The sequence below is a fragment of the Pagrus major genome, chromosome 23 (assembly GCF_040436345.1).
Source record: "Pagrus major chromosome 23, Pma_NU_1.0".
In the NCBI taxonomy this organism is placed as follows: domain Eukaryota; kingdom Metazoa; phylum Chordata; class Actinopteri; order Spariformes; family Sparidae; genus Pagrus; species Pagrus major.
Window position 1 is genome coordinate 9,717,903 of NC_133237.1, and position 26,847 is coordinate 9,744,749.

At 41.6% G+C, this 26,847-nt stretch overlaps 2 protein-coding genes across 2 annotated transcripts in view; both read right to left on the minus strand.

Annotated features, from left to right (window-relative positions):
* Positions 1-24,218, minus strand: part of llgl1 (LLGL scribble cell polarity complex component 1) — a 36,006-nt gene extending 11,788 nt beyond the window's left edge. Inside the window, exons 1-11 of the mRNA XM_073493987.1 lie at positions 23,914-24,218; positions 20,381-20,478; positions 7,972-8,053; positions 7,724-7,884; positions 7,490-7,636; positions 4,073-4,235; positions 3,782-3,917; positions 3,233-3,287; positions 2,553-2,707; positions 2,171-2,391; positions 228-295 (exon numbers count right to left, since the gene is read on the minus strand). Of these exons, the coding sequence (XP_073350088.1) occupies positions 228-295; positions 2,171-2,391; positions 2,553-2,707; positions 3,233-3,287; positions 3,782-3,917; positions 4,073-4,235; positions 7,490-7,636; positions 7,724-7,884; positions 7,972-8,053; positions 20,381-20,478; positions 23,914-23,994 (1,367 nt within the window). The 5' untranslated portion in view covers positions 23,995-24,218. The remainder of the gene's footprint in view (positions 1-227; positions 296-2,170; positions 2,392-2,552; positions 2,708-3,232; positions 3,288-3,781; positions 3,918-4,072; positions 4,236-7,489; positions 7,637-7,723; positions 7,885-7,971; positions 8,054-20,380; positions 20,479-23,913) is intronic.
* A 1,916-nt stretch (positions 24,219-26,134) lies between these two features.
* myo15aa (myosin XVAa) overlaps positions 26,135-26,847 on the minus strand; it is a 33,256-nt gene continuing 32,543 nt past the window's right edge. The window contains exons 63-64 of the mRNA XM_073494096.1: positions 26,411-26,551; positions 26,135-26,236 (exon numbers count right to left, since the gene is read on the minus strand). Of these exons, the coding sequence (XP_073350197.1) occupies positions 26,135-26,236; positions 26,411-26,551 (243 nt within the window). The remainder of the gene's footprint in view (positions 26,237-26,410; positions 26,552-26,847) is intronic.

Genomic DNA, 26,847 nt, shown 5'->3' on the forward strand with positions numbered 1-26,847 from the left:
CTGGCTTCAGTTTCAGAACGAGTCACAAGCAGATCCAGTTTCATACAGGATATCCATGCAGCTCACATCAGAAGTGAAAAAACGTCTTCATGCAGCTTTTAGTCATTCCACTTACTAGAAAGCAACAGATCGGTGCCAGGTTTGTGTCATGAAAGAAAAATAACTGGATCCACCTGCAGTGTGGACACAGCCTGTGTGTGTTTATAAATGTGTGTGTGTGCAGATACCCTGTCAACAGCAGCTCTTGTTGCTTGGGTGGAGGTGCCAGGTTTTTCCCTCCGCATATGGGCCAACTCTGCACAAACCAGACCAAGATTGGAGAGAAGTTAGAACTCCATCACTGAGAGGAACATTTCCCTAACCCTTTCCATCTGATCATAACCTCAGCTCAAACTTTACTGGCCCTGACACAAAGGCATGCCCTCATGGATAAGACTGTACACATTCAGCTCACACTGCTTTTGTTGACTTTGCTCTGTTGCAGTGCCAGTGTCTCTGGTCTGGCCTTGCACACACAGACAGACAGAGAAGATTTACGAGTGTACCAGCTGTGTGTGTGTGTGTGTGTGTGTGTGTGTGTGTGTGTGTCTAATCTGCCACTGATCAAACAGCTGATCTGGGCTACAAAGCCTTTGCAAAGCCTTTAACTGCCTACACCTGCTCTTAAAGTTAACACTAGCAGCAGGCTGATGGTCACACTCCTGTCGGTTTCCTCTGAGCTGCCAGCCTGTGAGTAATAACACCTATTTAACTGCAATATCCTTTACTTGGATCAATTTAGAAACATCACTCATTTTACAGTTTATACAAGGCAGCGGCTGAGCCATGATAATGACACCTAACAGGCATTTGACAGAAATCCAAATAAAACACTCCAGCCACTGAGGATGCCGGTTTTTCTATGTACAGTGTGTACGTATATGCTGATTAGAGTTGATAGTGTTACATTTAAAGCATAAGCAGCTTGGCGGTTGGCCATACTCTGTTTAAGTTGTTCTCAGGTTAAGCTGCTTAGACGAATTTCCTGTCATTTAATACACCCACTGGCTTGAATAAACCAATTTACAGAATAATCCTGTCGTTCATAGTGTCCTGCCAACAACTGACCACCATTAACAAGGTATCAAAGGGTGCTGGGGCTGGGAAACAAAAGACCCAAAGAAACAGCCATTTTTTTGATTGTGCCAAGGATTTAAAGAAATTAGAGGATGTGCTTTTACGTTCAAAGCACCATTAGACTGGATTCATTTGCCTAACTCACTCAGAGTGATTATATCTTTGCTTTGCTTCTTTGCTTTTAGTTTCTAGGTAGATTCAGTACTGTGACATTGTATCAGAAGAAATAATTTTGTTTAGTTCTCCTACATTTTGTGCAGATGAAGCTTGTAAGAGAGATGTAGTGTGTGTGGGATTGTGAGGGAGCCCGTATGTGTGGGTTCTTATGATTCCCTTTTGATTGTTTTGTGTTGTTTGTATTGTTAAATGTATTACTTTTATTAATGCATTGTTGTTTTTTGGTCAAATGCCTGTAATTTCCTTATTTCTGTCCGAGAACCCCCTTGAAAACACGGTTCTGCATCAATACATGTAAATGATAGCAAAGTCCTATGTTTCTTCTGCAATACAAGAGTTCATTCAACATAAATCTACAAAAATCAGCTTTATGTTCAATGTTTTCTGGTTTATATGGGAGGAAAAAAGTAAAGATTTTGGGTTTGATTCTTCTTTTGCTTTTCTTTTTTTTCTCTTCCTTTTAGAAGCCTCCTGTCAACAGCTGTTGTAAATTAGCATCTTGCTATAAAAATTGAGTTAAGTGCATGCTTGTATGTTGCAGCACCAATGCTACCGTTATGTCCATGTCAACTAAATAAAGTTAACTAAACAAAAAATAGCAAGTCAACCACAAAGTCTCTGCGTCTATGTAGGACAAAGAGATAACAGTCTGAATATGTAGTAATTTTTGTTTCTCCAAAAAGCATTGTATCTAATCAAAGCTTTCATATGGTCAACATACATACATACAATACAATTTTTTTTTACATAAACTTACTTAAGTTAATTGTTTAAGATCATAATACAGAGTAATTACAACATATTTAAAGGGTACCAACAGCTACAGAAAAAGGAATTTAATCAAACATTTAAACTGTGATGGCAGAGTGCTTCTTACCCCGTGTGCTTGTTGTCGACCCTGCTGTGCTTTGCCAGCATTCACCAGCCTCTCCCAGAGTTTGGGAGGGACACTGGAGATGTGGAAGGAGCAGGTGATGGCTGAGGAGTGGAGAGGAGCCAGATAGGGAGTGGGAAGAGAGGGCCAGCCGGCAGTCTGGAGGTCTATCACAACCAGCTCCTCTTCTAGTAACACGACCAACGCAGACGGCTCATCGAACTCTGTAAAAACAGAGACGAGACAGAATATGAAACGCGGATGCCCCTAAAACATTTAGACTGTATTACATTTTTGATACAGGAACTTAAATTCTTGAATCAAAGCAGAGAAAACCCTGTCTGAAAACCCTGAAATCTAAAATGAATGTTGGCCATCTCCTGACCTTTCTCTTGCTCTATGCTGTGGACAGTGAAGAAGTCAATGACTCTTGATGTGAAGTCGAGAGTGACATGTTCCTTGTCCTGTTGGATGGTCAGACAGTGGCGGTCACCGTAGCTGGCTCTGGGCATCCCTCCGCTGTATAACAACACTGGAGATCTGAAGCGAGGCACACAAAAAAGTGTTTTTATTCACGTCAATCTCGGCTATCGCATCCAGAACAACAAAGAGGGCATATATAATTACGCATCATAATTTAACATTTTTATATTCATGGACTATTTTAAAGAATACACTGCAGTCATTCAAAAATCTGGGTAAAATTTTGACTCTAAAATTACCACTAGCAGTACAAAATCTCTTTATTTTCTTTTGTAAACTACTACATGAATGAGTTCTTGATTAGAAGCCAACTTCTTGTTACTTTTTAATAGTGTCTTGCTTACTGTGGCTTTTTTTTAAAGCACACAACAACTTTTGGATTTACTGGGACATAAAATCCAGGTGAAAATTTACTTAAACAATAATTAAAAAAAAGAAAAGAAAAAGAAAAATGAAAAACAAAAAAAGTCTTGCAAATAATAAAAAGAAAAGACAGGAGTTTATATTTATTAGCACTGTGATCCAAAATGACTGCAGGAATCAAATGTACTGAAAAAAGGACAAAATAAATCACTGACTCACCCCGTCTGTGTTGTCCTCCACAGGATCTTGTTGATGGCCTTACAGGGAAATGGACCTGTGACAAACAAACATGAACAAAAAACATCACAAAGACTTTGGTCAGACTAAAATGAGAGGGTCAAAGAAAGAGAAGAAATAAGGGTTTAATATGGTAGCCCTGAGGGTCAAAACACAACATTTCACAAAACACAACAGGGCCACCGCAGATCAGAGAGAAAAAGTGTTTAAAGCTTCAACTTTTCTACCTTTATTCTGGCTCATCGTCATCACACTAATTCCGGCCATAATAACGAGTCACTATGAGTCACAATATGTCAGCAGTCATGGCTCATTAAGCTATTGTCAGTCACTGGATGCAACTCTTTGTGGAGGAGACCTCAACCTCTACCAGACCTAGATGACACCACTTAAACATGCCTCAAACATACATTAGCTGGGAAATACAAAAGAGGTGTCTGTGTGTGTGTGTGTGTGTGTGTGTGTGTGTGTGTGTGTGTGTGTGTGTGTGTGTGTGTGTGTGTGTGTGTGTGTGATGTATGCACTTCTCACCATATGGGATGGTGGAGGACACTGGCTGGTGATTGCAGGTGTTGCCATTAGTAACAGCCCACACAGAGTAGCCTCCATCATTATGAGAACTGACGAACAAGTTTCCAGAGCGTTCCCACACCAGGCTCTCCAGCTGCTGCAGGGGGGAATCACACACACACACACAGACTAGTACATACAGAGCCATCAGAACAGGTTGTAAAAGTTCTTCATTGTACCAGCATGAAAAAAATCACCATGCAACATTGTCAGTAAGAAGAAACACTAAACTCTGCTCTGTAAACCAGGTACCTGTTTGCCCAGGAAGAGCTGCTCAACCTGACGTGTGTTCAGATCCCACAGGACCACCAGGCCCCGGCTGTAGCCAATCAGAATCTTCCCTGGCTGCTGGGGATGTTCCTGTAGCGATTCCACCGGCCCCAGGGATTTCCCACATCTGTAATCATCTGGCAGGCTGGGAAAACAAAACATTACCCATTATCCCACATCTGTAGCCTGTTTGTAACTCGGCATGCTATAAATTACACGTCTGTGGGTCAGAACGAGGTGAACTAATTGTCTGCGAAGGAGTCTGTCACCTTGACGGGGCATAAAATGATTAATACTGACAGACTGAAGGTGGAGCCACAGTCAGAGCAACACTTTGAGCCAGAGATTATGATCTTTTTTTCCCCATTTACATCCGTTATTATGTGACCAAAGTTACATACATACTGTAGGTCATGTGATGACTAAGGTAGTGTGTTTAATGTACATAATTAGCCATGTTTATTTAAATGCCCACATTCAGACCTTTTGAAAAGTTAGAGGGATGATACAAGAAGTGGAGGAAAAATCGAAGCATACGGATAATCTTGTTGATAAAAAGAACATGGGGACTGGAGGGCAAAACACAAAACAACCCAAAGCAAAACTCCAAAAGTGATTAACCTTATGTATAATATAATCAACACCTAGCTCAAACCATCTGTATAAACTATAATATCACCACAGGCTGCTCTTCCAACAACAACAACAACAACTTCAAGCTGGAGCTGAGCTGCTAGACATTCCTCTGAGGCAGCAGAGGAATGTAGAGCAGGACACACCCTCGAGATGTCAGAGGATTCCCTCAGCGAAGGACGGGGAAAAGAGGGGGTGAAGACAGAAGAAGAAGAGAGGAGAGGAAACAGCAGAGAGAGAGATGGAGAAAATGAAAAACAAACAAAGAGTGATGGAGGACAGTGAGGTATGCAGCTTCCTGGTCTCTTTGCTGCTGATGAGGCAGCAAAAGATTGTCGCAAAAGTGATAGCCAGGCTGTGTGACACTCACACACATGCACACACACACGCACACACACATGCACACACACACACACACATCTGACTGCTTTGACTGAGGAAGATCCTCTCCGGAAGCACAGAGGCAGAAACATTACCGACAAAGCATTCCATTGTGTCCGTCTCTTCGTTCACAAGTATTTTTAGGGAATCCAGCATCCTGCTACAGAGTCCTGGTGATGAGCCTCTGTGTGTGTCTGTCTTTGTGTGTGTGTTTGTGTGTGTGCACGTTGGAGATTCAGCTGAAACACTTCCCCAACCGGAACACCGTGTTTTGGCAGCCGGTACAAAGCCGCACTGTCTAAAACCTCCCCTCTTTTACACACACACACACACACTTACACACACACACACACACACACACACACTTACACACACACACACACACACACTTACACACACACAAACACTTACACACACACACACAAGCCTTATCAGGGCTCTCGTTAGGCCTCAGTTCTGCCCACTTCCCTAAACAAGCCTAGTTAATGAGGGGTTTGGCCGACCAGTCAGACAGTCACAGAGGAACGAAAAAGCAACACAACAGCAGCTCTGTGATGCTCTGCCAGTGCTTCGACACAGGAATGCAGAGGAAGAAGGCTGCAGCATGAAGAATAAAGAAACACTACAGAGAGCACGTTTGTTACACGCAGATTATTTTACCATCATGGTGATGTGTCGTCATCACATTAATATACACAAAACTGCAGTTTGTCCTAAAGATCTGTGTCTCTGCTCACACCGAGTTTTGCTCTAGTTCACTGCTGAACTCTCATACATGGCTGCACAATACACTGCATGATTGTTGAGGGACTGGACAAAATAACAGAAACGGCACACAATATATCAGCCCTGTAGTAATACAATTACATATCTTTCAATCAGTGTTTGTACTGATCTATTTGTGACCACGGTTCCTCTTTGTTTAAGCAGTTTTCCAGTGTTTTGGCATATTATGAATTATGAGCCATTCCCCTTTGCTTCATTATGTAAGCTTGTTTAGAACTGATGCATCAGCAATTCCCACAGCTATTTACAGTGGAAGCTGATTGATTCAGATTAAGCCTCCTGAGTCAGCTTCAAAGCTCCCGAGAACTTAAGTTTTTAAAACTTAAGTTTGTGTTAATTATTGTTTTCTAAAATATATTTCTTTTGAATCTCAACATATACAATCTCAATCTATTTGCTTGTTTCTGGTTTTGTTTTACTGTCCTTTTAAATGTTTTTGTGTATTTCTATTTCTATGCACTTTGAATTGCTTTGAATGGTTCTATAATAAAGCCTTGCCTTAATTACATTCAATGTTCATTCCTAAACAAGAAACATTTTAAAAGGCAATGTTTGAAGGAGAAAAAACATAATCAGCTCTTATTCATTAAGAGTTTAAAACTCTTACTACTTCAGGACTGTGTGGGTGTGGATTGATCAGATTTGACTGACGGTGGTTCGGCAGCAGAAACAAGCAGCCTGATATCGATCACCATATTTTTAATCAAATGTTGCTAAATCCTGGTGCACAGAGGTATGTGGCATGAACTTGAACTATGCAACTCAGCCCCGCCCACTTCACACTAGCGAGAGCAGATGAAAACATAAATATCCTACAGAAATCTCTCATGTGAAAGAACCAAAACTGCCGTAACTCCCCATCACGTTAAGTAAGAATCTGATCGAGAAAATAGGTTTTCAGATCCCTAAAATGAAGTCAATATTTTTGCAAGCGAGTTGGCGACGCAACGGCAGAAAAGAGGCAAGGACACTGCTGCTTTTTAAGGTCAACTTCACCGATATTTACTGCCTTGTACTGCACTGTATTTTATTGTATCCACCCGTTTTTTCCTCCCAAAAACATCTGTTCAAATTCTTCCCTAGATTTATTGTACATATCTAATGCTTTTTGTGCCAATTTTCAGTTAATAGCACCATTATCTTCATCCGATTCAGCACTACTCACACTCACCAAATCCAAAAACTTGTATTATTTATTGTGATTTAACAAACTGCACTGAGAATATCATTTTTCTGTTTCACAGTACGTGATGTCTCTTGCTGTCTTTCCTCTACTCTCCAAACACTGGTCAAGAGATTTGACCGTTCTCATGGTCCCTGAACCACATGACCCTGACATGCCTGCTGCTGCTGCTGCCGGGGTCAAGAGGGATATTTATTCCTTCATGAATGTGTGTGCCCGACCTGCTCAGCTGGAGCTGTGAGTGGAGGAAACTGGAGTGTTTAATGTTTAAAGGAAGACATACTGTGAAGGATAGAGAGGAGGGTAGAAGAGTCAAGAAGAGAGTTTTAGGCAGAAAAAGGGAGAAACTACACATGACTTTTCTATTCATAAGTTGAGCCTTGCTTTCTGTGAAGTCATTTACAAGACAGCCTCACCTTTGCGTGATCTGATCCTGGAGCAGCGTCTGGCTGTCTTTCAACGTGAGGCGGGGCAACTCCAGGAAGTACACGCCCCCTCCCTCTGTTCCAATGCAGAGCAGGTCACATGACCTCAGCAAGAGGAGGACAGTCACCCGAGTGGCACTGAGAAGAAGAAGAAGAAGAGAGGGAAGAGTCACTTTGAAGGAAAAAATGAAGATCTAAAAACAGTATTAACAGGCTCTAATATACCTGCAGCTCTCAATGCCAGGTCGTCCTGGGAGGCTGTAGCTGCTCACTTCCTGTAGACAGACCAGGCCCTCTTTCTTAACCCCGCCCACCTCTCTTGGGGGGCCAGCCACCAGCTCCCACAGGTAAATCGTGTTGTCGTCCAGCAGGGACAGGAGGCGGCCCTATCACAGAGCGAGGCAAACATCAGCATCACAACATCACTCTCATAACAGTCTTTCCAATCAGAAAATAAGTGGTATGGAGCTCACCTGTCCAGGCAGGAAGTGGATCTGTGTGACAGCAGTGGTGTCTCTGTGTAGTCCTGTGAATTCCACACCGGGGGCCCCGTAGCTGCGAGGGTCCCGTCAAGGAAATTCATAACAAAGCAAACTTTTACAGTGTACAATGACAAGATTCCACAGCCAGCATACCACCAGTGGAACATGTGCCATATGGCAGAACCAAACAAATATAGCAGGGACTTATTCTTGTCTATATAATGCTTATTTTTTTTGCAATAATTTAGTCTAACCACTTCTACGCTGCAAGAGTAGTTGGCCTTGGTATATGAGTGCATAATAATAAACACCATACAAGAAAGTATAAAAAAATATCATAGCAAATACAGAAAGTCAAGAAGCATAAACAAAAAACAGAACACCACATGAAAAACATATATATTTAAATGCAAGAGATGTACAGTTTTATGCAGGAATGAGGAAAATATTGGCCAAGGAATGTGCAAAAGCTCACACTATTATTTAAAGAGTATTTACATTATGCAAGATACAGTCCAAGAGATTTGAGGTAAGGGTAACACATTGGGCCCTGTGTGTAGAGCGTGGAGGGAGGTATGAAAGATGTACTCAGTAGTACAACTACAGTTTTTCCCACTGAGTGTCATTTCATGTACAGTCTAACAACACATGGACGAACAAGACTGAATGTCAGAAAATGCAATGCAGCCTTTCAAACCAGAAAAAGCCAACACTTATGCCATATATAACAATATCTAAATCTAAGATGATATATACTCATATCATGATAACCATATAATAATTGAAATATTGAATTAAAATGTGTGACTGGGAGGACAGAGTGCAACACCATGAACAGTTAAACTAGCGATTCTGAGCTGTAAACCAGAAGAAACACTCTGGTTAAGTGTAATAGTAAGGGAGAAATTAGAACGCTATAACAAAGCTTATAGCAATTACCAACACCAGATGACGCAGATGCCCAAAACCACCACTCTGTATGTGTGCGTTTGTGTGCGTAATCAGTGACAATCTACACAGAGTCCTATCTTTATAGTCCAGTAAATGAAGCTAGAGCTGATAAAATAAAAGCTATACTCAAGACGCCATGGACAGGACTAGGCTAAATTGGTCTAAACTGCAAATTAGCACACACACACACACACACACACACACACACACACACACACACACACACACACACACACACACACACACACACACACACACACACACACACACACACACACACACACACACACACACACACACACACACACACACACACACACACGTGAGCAATACTGACACACTTAAATACTGCTTACATAAGCCTGTAGGAATGTGGATTAAAAATACAGAAAAATAAGAGGAAATCTGGGGAGTTCTCATGTTTGCAGTTGATCTGGTTTTCTGTATTCCTACCACCATTGTTTTTTATTATCCATCCTTTTTTTCTGAGATAAGATACATATTATAACAAGATACATTTAATATCCTCCTCTTTTCATTCCTATTATACATATCTTTACTTGACTGGCACAGGTCTTTTCTTTCCTGTTCACTGCATGCCCAGGAAGAACTGTACAAATTCAATATCTTCATCTCTATTCTCCTCCTTTCTCTCCCATCTGTTCTATTCAAGAAACAAATGATCTATCAGTAATTCTTCACTTTCTTTAACCCTCTACTTCACCAGCTCTTTGATTACAGGAAAGGTCATTACAATTTGTTTCTCTGCTCTAAACATCTTTCCCATCTCTGCCTTAAACCACTCGTTTTCCCTGTGGGGGTCCAGTGGACTTTTAATACCAACATTCCTCTGCCGTCTCCTTTCTCCCTCCTTCAATTCTTGGTAACCGTCTTCTTCTAACTCCTCTCAGCTCTACTCCCATTCTCAGGCTCAGAAAAAAAAGGTACCTGCCCTCCTCTTTCTTCTCCCAGCATAAATCCCTCCTTTCTCGCTCCCTCCCTATCCTAATTCCCCAGAGGCCCGGCGGAGTGTTATACTAGCATTCCTTTAGTGTTGTCACTTCCTGTCCCTGGGTTTTATTCGCTGCAATAACACATGCCTCAGACAGCTGGAGGTGGAGGTGTGAGGGGAACATTCACTCATGGGTCATGAACCACCAGTCCAGAGACAAAGAGGCAGAAAGACCAGGACAGAGTTTATGTGAGAGAAGAACTGAGAAAAGCACAATTAAAGATACATATACAGTCTCCTACTCCCTTAAAGGAATAGTTTGACATTTTCGGAAATAAAATTATTCAATTCCTTGCAGAGTGTAAGATGAAAAGATTGATGACACTCTGATATTTGAATGGTTAATTTGAAGCTACAGCCAGCAGCTGGTTAGCTTAGCATAAATATTGGAAACAGATGGAAACAGCTGGCCTGGCTCTGTCCAAAAGGTTTCGTAATCTGCCTATGAGCAACAAGATCACTATTTTAACAAATTATATATAATTTGTTTAATACTAACAAAAACAGAAGAGCAAAAATGCCAATTTGCATCATTTTGTGAGGTTATATGTAGAGCCGGACCGATATATCCGTTGGCTGATATTATCAGCTGATATGGGCTCATAAAAGATATATGTTGTCCCATGCCTGCAGATTTGAAAATCAATTTTTTTAGATGTTATTACGCAGTATATGATGCTAGGGGTAATTCATAAATCTGAAATCCTTGGGCTCAAGAGGCTTTCCCTCTCTCTTTTTGTGCACTGGTCCACTTACCTGGACAGCCAATCAGAGTGATTTCTCTCACCAACGAGCTGCCGCAGAAAAGCTCGGGAGCAGCTATGGGCGGGTTATGGGCTCCACATAAATACTTTCAACTGAATTTCTCTTACGGGGGATAGCTAAAGGTACACCTCATCTTACAGGCTCAATCGCTGCCAACAAGGGCTGTACAATGCCAACGCTTCAAGAAACAACGCACCAACTGGTCACAGATTACACAGATGGTGACCAACAGCCCTGACGTCAGCCCGTTGGGCATTGTCAGTGTGTCAGGGCCTTCTTTCAGCAAGAAAGCACTGTGTCATGCAACCAAAGTAATAATGTTGAAGTGAGAGTGAACATGCAACTGCAAAATGTGTCAAACAGCTGTGTTAAAAGCAGACTGGGTGAGCAAAGGAAGGCTGGCAAACTGAGTAAAAAATACATCTATGCAGGAAAGGTGATGAAACAGAGATGAAAACAGTTGTGACTGCTGTGAGAAAACTGTCAGAAGACAAAATCAGAGTTCCACAGTTGTATAAGACAGATGGACGGCAGTGGTTTGCGTGTGTATCCCAGGTATGTGACGATGACCACAGCTCATTCGTCACACAAATCTGCACGTCATCTCACACAAATTTAAGCTGGCTGTGCAAAATAAGACTGCACAGAAAGCTGTCAGTTCACGGAGAAAAAAAATACAACCACTAATGACTATTTGAGACTGTGTCAGAGCCTTGACACTTGGCTGGTCTGTAGTACCTCTGACAGGCTGCTACCATATCCAGTTTCAAACCTTGTCATTCATCACAACACCAAGTAAATGTGTCCGACAGGCAGCAGAAGTACTGTAAAGCACAACAGAGGTTATTACTGCTATGAGGAGGGACAAACAAAGAGAGTGTGATCAAGACTGGAAAAAAAGCTCAACTGTGGCACATGATTCACAGATCACACACACACTTCCTGGTCCTGGTGATGTCAGAGGACAGCTGGTAGAGGGATTCCCGGTGATGATGTCATCACCTCCTCACTAGGGACATCTGTAGATGAAGTCCCTCTAGCTGTAACCTCATTATAAATGTGTGTATATGTTTGTGAGTAATCCCTCCCCCCATGGGATCTGCTCATTGGCCAATATTACAAGCCCTCAATAGAAGTGGGCAGATAATAAATGTGTCACCCTCCCTCCCTCTGCAGCAGCCAGGCTGTTGTGCTAAATACAGATACACAAATGTGTTGAGAAGTTAAATTCACATGAATACACACACATGCAGTCACAGTCTTACCAAACGTTAATTTAGCATGTTAGTATGCTCTCTGGGGCTGCCATTTACGATTATTCTCTTTATTTCTCTTGGTTAATATGCAATCATTTTCACAATTAAATTGAAAAATGCTCATCATCAGAGCCCAAAGTGATGTATCAAATTGTTAGGGTTAGACTCTTCATTTACTATCCTAAATGACAAAGAAAAGACAGAAAATCCTTTAATTTAAGAAGCTGAAATCAGCAAATGTTTAACATTTTGCCTGAAAAATTACTTGAATAATTAATTGCTTAACAGAATAGTTGGCAGCTAATTTTTCTTTGGATGCCCTAATCGTTGCAACTCCAATGTTTTCCTAAATAGCACTAGTACAAAGTATAGCTAAGGATGATGGGAAGGTCATTAGATTTGCATATATTTGGAGGAAAAGTCAGCAGATCACCAAAGTACAATTCATCCTGAGTAGGACACGAATGTGTGTACTAAATTTCACTGTAATCCATCCAATAGTTGTTAAGACATTTCAGTCTGGATCAAAGCAGTGGACCAACCGACATTACCATTCCTGGAGCCATGCCGCCAGAGTGACTAAAAACTCTTATTCAGATTACACTTGTGATAAACATCAAGGGCTGATGAATCTGCCATTTCAAAACATGCCACATAAAGATTATTCTTCGATCTAAGACATGTGGATAAAAAAAAAAGAGAGAGAGAGAGATGAAAGGAGCTGCTGCAAATTCTCAGGATGCCTCGACAGGAAGATCAGAGGCTTCTCCCACAATCCAAACACAGACACGTACACAAGGGTGTAAAACCAATCAAGTCAATACTGGGTAGAGCTGGAAACACTGACTCAAAGCAGTTATTCAAAGGCCGCCGCAATCCAATTTGGATATGAAATTGAATGCCTTCATAAAATAAACCACAGAAACTCATAAAAAGCAGAGAGACAAGCTGAAGAGACACTAAAAGCTGTGTATAATTGGTCTTAGAGTTACATCAAAAGGTTCAGGAAAAAGAATTCAACATGGTAGACTTCAAACTTTGAGCAACCTGTTGAATGACGTACTGGTTTAACTGTGCTGATCAGTGCAAAGAAACCAGTCATCAGCCTGCGTGCTGGGAGTGGAGCGAGCAAAGATTTGCCGGATTGCTCAACAGAGAACCCTGAAAGTGCACACAATGGAGGCCTACAGTAACTCATAATCACTGAATCACTGTCTCTTCCTCACACACACACACAGTGCGATTGCCCGGTGATGCAGAGAGAGAGCGTTAGCAGGGATAAAGCGATTTCACGGTCTGAATACAGACAAACAGAAGGCATTGTCCTCCATGCGGACACACAGACAACAGCCAGCACACCCTCTAACACACACACACACACACACACACACACACACACACACACACACACACACGACAGAAGATAGGGATGGACAGGAAGCACGGATCGCTAGACCCAAGGATGAATGTGCAAGTTGACCACACACAGAAAGGAGAATAAGACCATCTATGCCAGCAAAAAATTCAGAAAAGTTAAAAAGAAAACTTCAGTCAGCGTTCAGCCAACTAATTGTTTTACTTCCAAACTTCTGGAGGCATAATTTGCATGCAATTTCTTCAACTCCCTTTCTTCCCTACACACATAGCAACACACACACACACAATCACAAACTCCTCAGACGTCTGGCAAAAGGCAGTCTACAGCAAGACAAGCCAAACAACTCCACCCACCCACTAGAGAAACAATCCTGTCTCATTTGCATCCACTGCCTCAGCTAGTACCTCTCCACCTCCCACACCTCCCCTCTCTTGTCCCACTCACTTGGTGCACACGCTCCCCCTGACACGGCAGCGGACATGCTTTACTGTCAAATCAGCAACAAAACAGGTTAAACAAAGTTTATCTACAACACTACAAACATTCATGATCCCCAGAGGACGAATCCTACTGACTTCAATGATTTTTCCTCTAGCACCACCCTGAAATCAAGTGCCTCTCATGTGAATTGTAATCACTTGACGACTTGTTGATTTGTTAACGTTGGAGCAGCATCTTCAAGTCAAAAGTAGAATTTGTTCGACACCCCTGTTTATACAAATATTAGCATGCTAACGTGCTAACAAACCACAGTGGTTCGGAACAATCAGCATCCTACTACTGGCAGCTTCAGGTGTGGTTTAGATGTGACAACCAACAAGAGAAGCGGCTGTTTGTTTCTTTTCTTGATGGAAAAGTTATTTTCGGTCTTCCCCTGTCTGACATTGGTAAGAGTTTCTCTTACTGTTGATCCAATAGTTTGAAGTTAGCTCGTGATAGACGATGACAGGTTAGTCCAGTTACCTGCAGAGTACTTTTTGAAAGTGCCTGCCCTTTTCCAAACAGTTTCTTCCCAGATGGTTCTGTGTAACATACCATCTGGCATGTCAGCTTATGATGAAGGTAGATCCTAGCAAAACTTCTTTTACTTGAGTCAAAGTCCCTGTCAAGTACATTAATTTGCTTTAAGATTAGCTTAATAGGCTTATTATTATCCATTGCCAATAGAGTTGGGAAGTATTCTGGCAATAGCATTATATTTTTGAAGATACAGCTGGCAAATACAAAACTAGCACACACCACCATTACGCACCACTCTTTCTTCTCTCTCTCTTCTTCACTTTAATTCATTCACCCGTCCCTACTAATTCAGCTTTTCAGGGATTGATTGTTTTTACACAACTTTGATCTGTCAGTTCGGGTAAATGTTTTCTTTTTCGCTCCTGCACTCTGTTCCACTCGGTGAGACCACACACCCTTTATCGCTACAGACAGGCCCCTCCAACTTGTTGCCAACTGGATGAGAGAGTGTGTGTGTGTGTCCATTCATCTGTAAAGGTGTGGGGGGTGAGGAGGATCGGCACAGACCAAAGACGAGGATAGAGGAGGGTGGAGAGGTTGAGTGAGACAGAGGAAGCAGAACGGGGGGGGGGGGGGGGGGGGGGATTTTAAATGTCCTGCCATTCTTCAGGAATATCAATGAGGAACAAGTTATAGTCAATCAACTGAGTGACAAAAAGAGACAGAGAGATGGTGGTGGGAAGGAAACGATGCAAAAAGAGACATGATGGGAGGAGAAAAAGAGCAAAGACAGTGAGCTGTAAGAGAAAAAGTGCTATACTCTATATGGTAGAAAGTAATGACAGTTAGCAGAGAGTAGGCAGTGTGTGGGTGAGAGGGAGGAGGAGGTGATGGGTGGGAAGAATGTTAAAGGGAGTCTGCATCTTCAACTTATTGATTTGTTAAACGCAAACGCCTAAAAAGAACACAGGTTACATAACATAGTATTTTCTCCACAAATTACACAAACCACAGTCTGTGCAGCAAAGCATGAAAACAAATTAATGGGACATGGTACAAATAAAAAGCAGGCAATAAAAAGGGGCAGGAAAATCTGGAGCTGTGTAACAATTAAAAGGAAGTTTTGTGGCACAAACAAGCACATGGGGAATTTACTGGATGGATTAACACGTCAGGATTCCTTCACATTGAGCTTAAACAGCTGTCAGTGTCCACGTCTCATGCCACAATGTGTAGGAAGCATAAAATATGGATGGAGCTTCTGGATCTGAAAAGTGAAGGCAATGCAGAAGTGGCTTAAACCTTCATTCTTAAAAAAGGTCAGCAGGCGGTAACTCCACTGGTTTCAAAAAGAAGTCAAATTGTATATAAGCTTATGAGAAAAACGACCCTACTTCTTACTTGATTTAATACCTCAGTAAACAGCTTACTAATGAGTTTATGGTGTCAATCGCTAGTTTCAAGTCTTCTTCAGCACAGCATGATGTTCATATTGTAAATTATGGCCCCATTTAGTAGAAAAAAGACAATAAGGCTGGGTATGCTTTAGGGCGTGGCTACATTGTGATTGTCAAGTCGCTACCACAGCATCTAAGCGCCACCTTCTCTACTAAACACAGTCACTATTAGACTCCCAAAAAACAAATTGGCAGCGGCCATAATGGCAAACTCAAGGCTTCAAAACAGCAGGGCAAAAACAAAAGGGTTGCTTTATAGTGGGTTTACACAACAGAAAGTAAGGAAATGAAAAAATTATTTTGGTTTATGTCCAATGTGATACATGTCTCCACTATGTCTTGCAAAAGCGGATGACTCACAGTGTTAAAACAATGAATTCCCGTACACAAAGTCAAGCCGCAACCCTGTGACATCAGCAAACAATGCTGGTCACCTACTTCTAAATATGAAGAAATGCCAGGAAAAGAAACAAGATCCAATGACGCAGCGTGTGTGTGTGCGTGTGTGTGTGTGTGTGTGTGTGTGTGTGTGTGTGTGTGTGTGTGTGTGTGTGTGTGTGTGTGTGTGTGTGTGTGTGTGTGTATATATGTGTGACCGACAGGATGTCAGACAGACAGAGGGAGAGATGACAGCTGGAGGAGCACACCCACACACACACACACACACATCAAAGCTCTGTTGTGTGCGTGTGTGTAAATATTAGCTTGTCCTCAGGCTGCAGGATTGTCAATACTGAACGGTCACAAAGTTTCAGTGTGGTTCAGCACGTACTGGATTGTCCAGATAAGGTCACAGCCCACAGTTTCATACTGGTACAGTGATACTGTGGCGCAGTATTTTCTGACTTTTTTACCCATAACTGATGTATTTCTACCAATAAACTGGTGTGTGACGTGCTGAGCTGCAGACTTTTAATACCCTTCAGTCTGCGAGCACTTCTCATCCCCAGCAACTGTGCTGGTTGTCTTGGAAACCGATTCAAAAGCTTCCTTTATTAAGACTAGACTCAGCAACAAAGCTCTTACTCACCCAATACACACACACACACACACACACACACACACACATATACACACACACACACACACACGGAGGGTTAACCCAGGGCAGCCCAACATGCATTCTTCAACAGGAGACAGACTCCCCAAGAATCGGCTCACCACCCCCACACATGATCTCTCTTGACATACACACACACAAAAAAGTCCACACCACATTGTCCCCTTCCCTCTGCTGAGCCCCAGTCTGTGGTCGATTGCAGAAACTCTCAGGGCGTAATATGACTCTGCCTTTCTAAACACGCAGAGAGTGAGGGAGAGAGGGAGGAAAAAGGAGAGAACAAGTGAGAAACTTGAGCAAGAGGCTGAACAAGCGCGCATGTGAACAAGAGGAGAGATCATGCCAGGATGGAGAACAGAAGTTCAAACAAGAGAAAAAACTCCACAAATTTTGCAATTTTCCACTCCATCCTTGTAATTGAGTCAATAAACTCTGATCGACCGAACTTTCTGTGCAGTCTTTACTCCTGAGCTGCTCAGGCGTCAGTGTGTGTGAGAGTCAAACCGCACATCTGGCATTACAACCTGGGAGTGTGTGTGTACTACAGTACTAGGCAGGTATGCTGGCAGGCATGTCCGGGTCAAACCCAAGTCAGTGAGTCTGTGAGATTATCAGGAAATGGGGACACAGAAAATGAAGACTATCTTTTTTTAACCAAACTTGATTTTCAGGACAAAACTGAGCCTTCCTCAGAGCCCTGACGTTACAGCTGAAAAGATGAATCCATCAGTCAATCAAAAGACAAATAACCTGCAGCTATTTTGATAACTGATCGATCATTTCAGTCCTTTTTCTGGAATTTGTCCAGCGCCATTTTCTCTGGTACCAGCATTTCAAATGTGAGGATTTGAAAATAATCATGAATTAAGATCACTCCTTCTACCTGGTTTGTGTTGTTTTAAAAATGGTTAACACTCAATTTTGCTTTTTGTGATGTGCATTAAACCAGCTAAAAGGTGATCTAACGCAGTCATTCGGACCTTTTGGATCTTCAGCCTCCTGACAAATAAAGCAACATCTACTGACAACACTTTGTCAGGTGTTACGAGAAGCTCAACAAACACGTTTTTACCTGTCAAACTGTTTTATCTGAATGGTTTCTAACAGAAAAACTGAGAAAATTAAAACATTTACCATCATTTGTGTGAATTCTTTATTACGTTCTTTCTAAACCCTTTAATTAAAACCCAACCTGCGCTACCTTGAGAACCTCAAGGGGTTAGGAACGACTGATCTAATGCAATCAGTGTAAAACAAGATACAGCGTTTCTTTTCTTTCCTGCAACATGACTCTTGCTACACTTCCCAGATATTCTCTGAGGGTATACATGCTGACTTTCCAGAAATTCCAACAGCAGCTGGGACCTTGTTAAAAAGCAGGATGACTCGTCTGAGCTTTGCAGTATCAGTCATTTTGCTCAAATAGGTACAGCCATGTAGTGGAGTTATTTTGCCTCCCTCTTCCATCTCTTTTACACTCCCTTGTCTTCGCTGCCTCTGTTTATCTCCATCTCTCCCCTCCTCCATTTCTCCCTCCATCCATCTCCCTCTGGGGTGCAAGTGCCTGGCACCACCAGCCTCTCTCTCTCTCTCTCTCTCTCTCTCTCTCTCCCTCTCTCTCTATCTCTCAAAGCAGCATCTCAAAGAGTCAATTCTCTGGTCTAATGCATCTGCACACAACCTCATCCATCCTCCCTTCACACACACTGATAAACATGCACATACTGTTAAAATAACCATAAACAGTCGCGGTGAATACACTCAACATAAACACTGGCATGTTTGTGTTGATAAATCCTGTTACATGCTCTCCACTGCAACTCGTCAAAGAAACATGCGAGACAAACGTGAAACATGTGAGGCAAACATGCAAAACAAACACCCTTAACGTACTTATTTTCCAAAGATGATGGTGCTTGACCAGTAAACAACCCAACGACGAAGCAACAGACTGATATTAACCCACAGAATCGTCATAGTGAAGATGACAGAGTTGGCAGCCATAGAGAGATGAGCAAGATCAATAATATGTCACAGCTCTGCATGAGCCTCCGGGCTGGAACTTTTGACATGCTGACGCTCTAAGCCAAATTATGGTTTTGCTGCAATGCTTCTCGCAAGCCAAACCAGTACAGCTTTAGTCAGTGTGTCCCAACTAACTCTGTGTTGCTCAAACACTGACACTGCCATGGGTCGGGGGTTAGATTCCCAACTGGCCGCAAGTTCAAAAATGCATCTATGGTATTCTAACAATCATCCGCCTGATAGTGTATGTAATGATGTTGTTTTGTTTTTCTCGCTTAGTGTCATTTTCATAGCTACAATTACATTTTACTCACAAGTTAATTGCAGTGATTTGGAGGTGGTGACAGCACTTCAACAGCCTAAAATAGGGCAGGAGCACAAGTGGTCAGACTGACGCATGCAGGTGTTAAACAAACCGTCACTTTGACCAGATCATCTAAACCACTTAAGCAGAAATTACACTGAAAGTGAGTGCACCTGAAACATCAATTGCGTAGTGAAACTGTGTGCTTATTACTCCAGTAAGTCTCAAAAGTCAGGCGGCAAATGGTAAACAGCATTTGGGTGATAATTTTAATGTTTGCTTCCAATTCCTAAATATCCGACATTTAGTAGCTGGTGTGAGAAAAATGCTACTATAACCCAAAAGAATGACGGCCACAACTATGAAAATAAAACCCAGATTGTACAAAATGATTAAACTTTCCTCCAATATTGTCAGTTTAGATGGGAACAACAGATCACTCTTCTTCACTTCAGGGTTGCAGACAGTGCAACTACCCACAGAGACAGACAGCACACATAGCAATGCACTGCCCTGCTGAAGTGCTGTTATATAAACAGCTCTGCTGCAGAAACATCTGATCAGTTATTTCCTCAACATTCATAAAAGCACACGGGGCATCGTGAGAGCAAGACAACCAACAGCAACGTAGAAAAAACCAGCACAGACATGAACTAAACCGTTAAATTAGCTTTAAAAAGGCACAAAAATAGCATGGACCCTTTGTGTAGACATGCTTTTGTTTTTCGTTTTTTTTTTTACAAATGACAGGCGTTTAAAGAAGCAGTACAACCTGCACAGGAAACAAAATCTCGATAACATGACATTAAAGAGCCCGACAGGTGCATGAAACACTGATTTCCGCATGTAGCTGCACTGCAGAGCTGATGTACAGATAAACAGAGCTGCACTTCAAAAGATGTGAACAGACAGAAGTGAGAAAAACTGTTTGTGTATCCTACCAGTCGCTGCTCAGGGTTCTCTTTGATAGTTTTTGTCTTGCAAGTCGTAGTCGGCTAGATTTTGAGAGACGCATAGTCAGCTGTGACGATATGTTTTTAATTTTTACAATCAGTTTGCCATTTTTCACGGCTCATTTTTGATTTGTAAACCACTTAGAGCTTTTAGACATGTGGACTGGACTGAAGCTGATGGAAGACTTTCAAAAATGTGGTTATTTCAAAAAAATTAATTTATTGCCTAGCCTTACTGTGACAGACGTTGCAAATCAAAATTGGTAATAAAAAGGATACACTTTGATGGCTCCTGACTTTGTCCCGATGGCCATGAGTTGCAGCTTGGGGTCATAGGCCAAAGCACTGGGCTGATGAGGAAAGCCATGTTCCACAGTCTGAGAGAGAAACAGACAGAGCGAAGATGTGGGAAAGACAAACAGAGGAGAGATTAACAGATAACACAAGAAAGAAGACAATGAAAAACACTCAGATTTATTTATTTTTTTCCTTTAACACCACGTTCTGTATGTGTGTGAGAGTGTCTGTACAGTCAGTGCGGCGTCTAAAAGGGAGGACCCCCTTAATAAAGTAAGAGGAAAGTTCTTAAAAAACACTGATGGCAGCAGCATCGCTTCATTAAAACGCTCTGCAGACTTTGTTAAATGGGATTAACATCAATTCACAGCTATTCCTTCTGCACATGTCGGGAGAAGGCGAGACAGCTGGGAAAGCATTTAGATCAACAGAGGGAAAAACAGAACAGAAACTTTGTAGATACCTTAACCCACTTTAAAGAGGTCGAGGGGGTCTTTAAAGTTTTGTGGCCAAAAAACTCTGACCGGCCTCTTTGATCGAGAAATTTGGCAATGACTTATTTAGTTTGGAACTCAGATACAATGTAAAACATTAACTCTTTGTTTCTTAGTACCAGTCTGATCACACACGTGCACACACACGCACACGCACACACACACATACATCAAAGTAACACTCCTGTTGAGAGACCACCTCTGTGATAGCTGCTGCAGCTGGTGCCAAACCTTATAAGAACATGTCTTGTTGTCACACTGCGACAAACAGTTCATGGACAGTTCATTATTGATTAATCTGTTTATCATTTTCACAATTATTCAATTAATCATTTTTGCTATTAAAATTGACTGAAACTATTATCAATTATCAAAATAGTTGGCAATTAATTCTCTTTCAGCTAATCAATAAATCTTTGTACGTTGTTGCTACTGTCAAAGGCATTTTACCAATATCCTTAAATTCAAAATTTAAATCTTCATGTAGAGCTGCAGTGGTTAGTTGATTAAAAAATATCCACGACTCTCTTGATTATTGATTAATTTAAAAATAATTTTACGCTAAAAATGCCACAGATTTGCATTTTACAGCTTCTCAAATATAAGAATTAGCTGGTTTTCCTCATCATATACAGTATGACACCGAACACACACACACACACACACACACACACACACACACATCTCTAATTTCAATATGTCACACCGGCCTCTGGGAACTTCTGATGGACATTTTAATATGAGTTTGCAATCTATTCCCAGAGGAGACCACTTTATTTTGTTTGCACCCTTCTAACCCCTTCTGCTCTGCCATCTCTCATAACATCTCTAGAAATGAAACACATACTAAAACACAAAGTATATTCATAAGATTGACAACTTAGTGATGGCAAACACAACCGAAATCTTGCAGTGAAGACTTCGGAGGTTCAAACTTGAAAATGTGTTCCCTTTCATAGCACTCACTTTAACATGTAGGCCATAATGTGACATCTCACCAATGCTACTCATACAACTTTTCCACCAAATTAGTTCTGGTTCTTGAACCGGTTCTGATCAGGATTCTCAGAATCTTAGTACCATCGAGCAAACCAGCCCACCTTTCCACCAGTTTTGAGCAGTAACACTGTGATCAAGGATGTCGACATCAACAGAGGGTGTTGCATGATGCACAACGGAAGTAAACAGTAGCAGAAAGATGACAGATTGCATTGATTGCCTGCAAGCTTGTTTCTGTTATAACAGATATTTGTTTTTATCCAAAAAACAAGCATGGACCAACTATTAACTATAAGAATTAGATGAAGAAGACTATCACGTGCATGACTTCTCCATCCTCTTTTACAACCTGTAGAATATGACATGCCCACTGAGGTCAAGGAAAACCTATATCAACTTTCAACTTTATTTGTCAAGGGCGACTGGTTTTGCAGGAAGACATTAAAAAAAGAGGTTGTAGATAAAAATAAATATATACGTATAAATATCTATATTTAATATATAATATATTTCTTTCTCAGGTTTAGGGTTTAAAATCAGGTAGGTAAACCAGAATGTTTCCATGTTGTTGGAAAAGTGGCATCAGAGAACCGGGGACACGCAAGTAACCTCAGGTTTTGAATGGACCTTATTGGGAACATTAACCAGGACAAGTGCGACCCTACAAGCCAGAACAAGCTGATCTGTCATCACATGCTAGTTTGTGTGTTTTTACAATACTCTCAGCGAACAATTTATTCAATAAAGAAATACTAGCTTTACTGGCGTCAGTGGTTTAGATACAGATGCTCTGAATTTCAGAGTACCTGTCCAGGACGAACAAATGTAAAATCAATGCGCAGAGCATCACAACTAACTAAATGGCTTTTCCCAGATCTAATGGTTGTAGTTAATCTCCAGTGGACTTCCTTAGCAAGTTGTATCATTAAGCATTTTGTGTGCTGTTTATTTATTATCTGCATTAACTTTTCCAACCTTTTGTATACATATATAATACTGGTCCAAAATGATGTGAAATTGCAACACTCAACACTCAATTCTAGTACTTATTTGATTGAAAAACAAGTTTTCTGGCTGCAGATTTAGCAGTTCTATGCTTTCTTTTCTGTTTACACTGCACTATCTGCTATGCCTTTCTTAGTAATCGTATTGAGCGAGGTTCATTTTGTCATCCACAGTGTGCGTGATAAATCGTGGCTTTCAACATCATAAAGTTTGGTCAGCCCTGCTTCCTGGGACACTCTGCTCCACTTTTTGAGTGATGACACAGTGTGCATACAGACAGGAGCCTCACCTAACCTGGGTTCAGGGCCACAGCAGAGCTCAACTTGGTTCCTGCATCTCAGTGTAGCATGTAGACACTACTGTTACAGCAGCTCCCACCAGTCAAGGTGACAACATGCAGCTCAGATAATGTGAACTCAGGAAGTTGAGGTTTACTGTACGTGTAGATGAGGTGCCAGCATGAAACCTGACACTGCCTCTGAGAGGGGTCCAACTGTCACCACACTGACAGCCATCTTGATCGATATCTGAATGAAATATGGGTCACTCGACTCACTCACACATGAAGCATCAAAGTGCTGCAACACAACACAAATAATCTCGTTACTGCGAAGCCTGATAATCCCTATCACTGACATAATCTGTTGTTGGTGGTTAATTAAAGCGATGTTGAGTCTGCGGGGAGAAGTTTTTCCTCCGTTCACTCTGAACGCGGGCCTCGCTTGGGTTAAAGCCAATTAACGAGCCGTGAAAACAACAGAAACACACACACATCAACAAAGAGTCCGAGTCCATCGCCCCTCCGCTGCAGTTTACAGCTCTTTTCTGTGTCTAGCTGGAAACAGAAAGCAGCAACAGAGAGGAGCGGCCGGGGCAACGCTGCAGAGTGCTCGACTTAAAACATGGTCCCGTCTTGAGATAGAGGAGATAGTTTTGGGGAGCAGCAGAGGAGGAGAGAAGAAGAGGAGGTTGCCTCACTCTCCGTCTCCCTGCCTCTCCTCCGTCCCGTTACTTTACCTTGTTGAAGGCGAACAGCTCCTGTTTTATCTTCTCCCTCTGCGGGTCGGTGCCCTGCCGACGAAACCTAAACTTCATCATCTTGGAGTCGGGCGGGAGGGGAGGCAGGACCGGCGGGGGGACGGAGAGGAAAACACGGAGATAACAACCCGGGGTTCTCGGCGGCAGGAGAGAGGCGGTGCGGCGTAGTCGGACGATGCTAAAGCTAGCTAACCGACCAGCTAGCCCATGCAGGCTGAGAGCGGGGCTGCGACGCTGCTGCTGCTGCTGCTGCTGCTGCGGGTTGCGGCTCTCCTCCCCTCTCTCCCTCCTGATGCTGTTTAGGTCGCGGAGGGGTTTGACCACAGCTCCCCCTCCTCTTCCCGGTTCACACGGACCCCGCTGCTGTGAACCAATGAGGGCGAAGAAATCTGCGAGCAATTATACAGGAACGCCCACACAGCCAAGCGCTCTGGAGGGGTGTGTTGGGTTTGTAACACAGGACGCACCGGGTGAACGTCCCACATACAACCGCTCATACAAGGCGATAAACGGCGAGTCCCCTATAGGAAATCAAACCGTCAGAAAGTAAATAGCTTGTAAGAGTTAATAAAGGCAAAGCAAGTGAACTTGTTCACCTTCTTTTGTTGAAAAATCGTAAATAATTTACGACTGTAATTATAGTAAAACATCTTGGGATGATGCTAATTGCTGGTTGTTTTCTAGGTTTCTTGGAAAACATTTTAGCATCCATAGAAAGGACATGAACTGATCCTAAATGCTGTGATTGCAGGCTATTTGGTGAATTATCTTTGAATGAGACAGACTTCAGAAAACAAAACCATGATTCCTTATCTTTCTATTTCCTTTGTCATGAATTCAGACTGTTAAAACTGTTCATTGACCTCAATCTGTCTCAAGAACCCATTGCTTTCACTGCTGTTATTTATTTGTGTATGTATTTATCTATTTTTGTCTTCTATATTATCTTTGGTATTTATTGATTTACTCTATCGACATCTCTCTGCTGCATTTGGAATCATGCTTGTAAACGTGTTTGTTAGTGTTGTTAATACATTTCCTTTTTTTAAAATAACAAATTCACACAATATATTTTATGCTACAAACTTTAATGAACATTAGTCACATGCATCATTATTCGTTATGTACAATAGCTATTTATAAAACATATATACATTGTATAAATAATCAGCATAATTAGTGCAAAGTGTTCAGGGATGTGATGTGGCTGATAACAAATTGTGCTTCCCACTTATTTTTCCACTGTCATGACTTTCCCTTAAATTCAGGGCAGGGAGGAACATAAGAACATCAATTGAATTTGTGGCTGCTTTCTTCTTCTTTTCATTTTAAATGGTCATGATACTTTATTTAAAAAGAAATCTAATGGGTGCACAAATAATTTATGTAGGCTACTCTTGCATGTAGGCCCAGGCCCAATGGAAAAACTATTTAACATGTCAAACCACAAGCATCTATTAATGTAACAGGGCCAATAAGTTTATACTTAAATCTGCTAGTTATTTGTTTCAGTTTCGCACTTTGCACAGAGCCAACAACAGCAGGGGTTCCTACCCTCAGTGCAAGACCGCATTTTTTAATGTTGCCATAGGATCAAATCACAAAATTCTTCTGAAGTGGGAAAGTTAAAGTAAATTAAAGAGGCGTTATCCATTATAGTCCCGGCCCTATAAAGCAGCTGTGGCATGCATGATCTTAAACAGTTTTGGCTTAAAAGGTCAAAACATTAATGAGTTCCTTCTGAAAGGACATTTATCCTGTCTTACTCTCAGGTTCTACCTCATACATTGCATCATAGACACATATATGCATTAAGCTCAGTGGTATGTGTTATATGCAAGGTACAGATCTGCATGGACATAGTGAATATTTGCTTATTTTAATCATTTATGGGGACTGTTGGTTGAACAAACACCATTTGAACATGACAACTTTGGCTGTGGGAAACTATGATTTTGACGTCTTCGTTGACATTTTATAGACTAAATTAATGAAGAAGATAATCGTTGTTAAAAGCAGCCCGAATTCAGTACACCTGTTTTTGTGAATTGTGTCATCAACATCATCGCAATACATCCATCATACTACAGAAACATTACCTTTACGTGCGAAAATATTCTGTTTTTAAAATAGAGGTAGCTACAGTACATTAATGAGGCATAAAGTGGGATTTATCTGTGTGTGCGTGTGCATGTTTGTGCTATAGCAGGGTGATTTCACTTGGTGGCAAAGTGAGTCTCTTTTCTCTGACGGACAACATGTTCTCCATGTGCATGGCAATGACTCGGCATAGCTCCAGGCCCTGGAAAACACACACACACACACACACACACACACACACACACACAAATATGAGGAAACAGCATTTAAGTGAGTGAAATGCACAGAAAAAAATTACATATAAATCAACTCTTTCTGTCTGCGTCTCCCTCACACACACACGCACACACACACACACAAACACACACACACAAACCTGCTCTAGCTGTAGCTGTGTGATGCGCTGGTTGAGCAGGTCTCCTATCATAATCTCCACATATGGATAACTGGAGCCTGAAGTTGGTCTCTGGGTGCGAGTTGACTGGACCTCCTTCAAGGGGAAACGCACCATGGCCTCCTAATGACACACACATTTACACACAAAACTAGATAAATGAATGGATACACATGCAAACAGCCATGACAATAAACACTTCTACACATATTCTGACCAACAGATATTAAAAATCACATATAAGATATAACATAGAAGATTTAATAGCTATAAAATGTTATATTTCTTTATTTTTCTATTTAGATAATAAAATGGAAGGATGGACAGAAGACAGCAAACTTCTTAACCAGCAGAGGGAGCCAAATTCGTTGTTTTCAAATAGTTACTGTATGTTTTTTGCAGATAAAGGTCAATGTTAA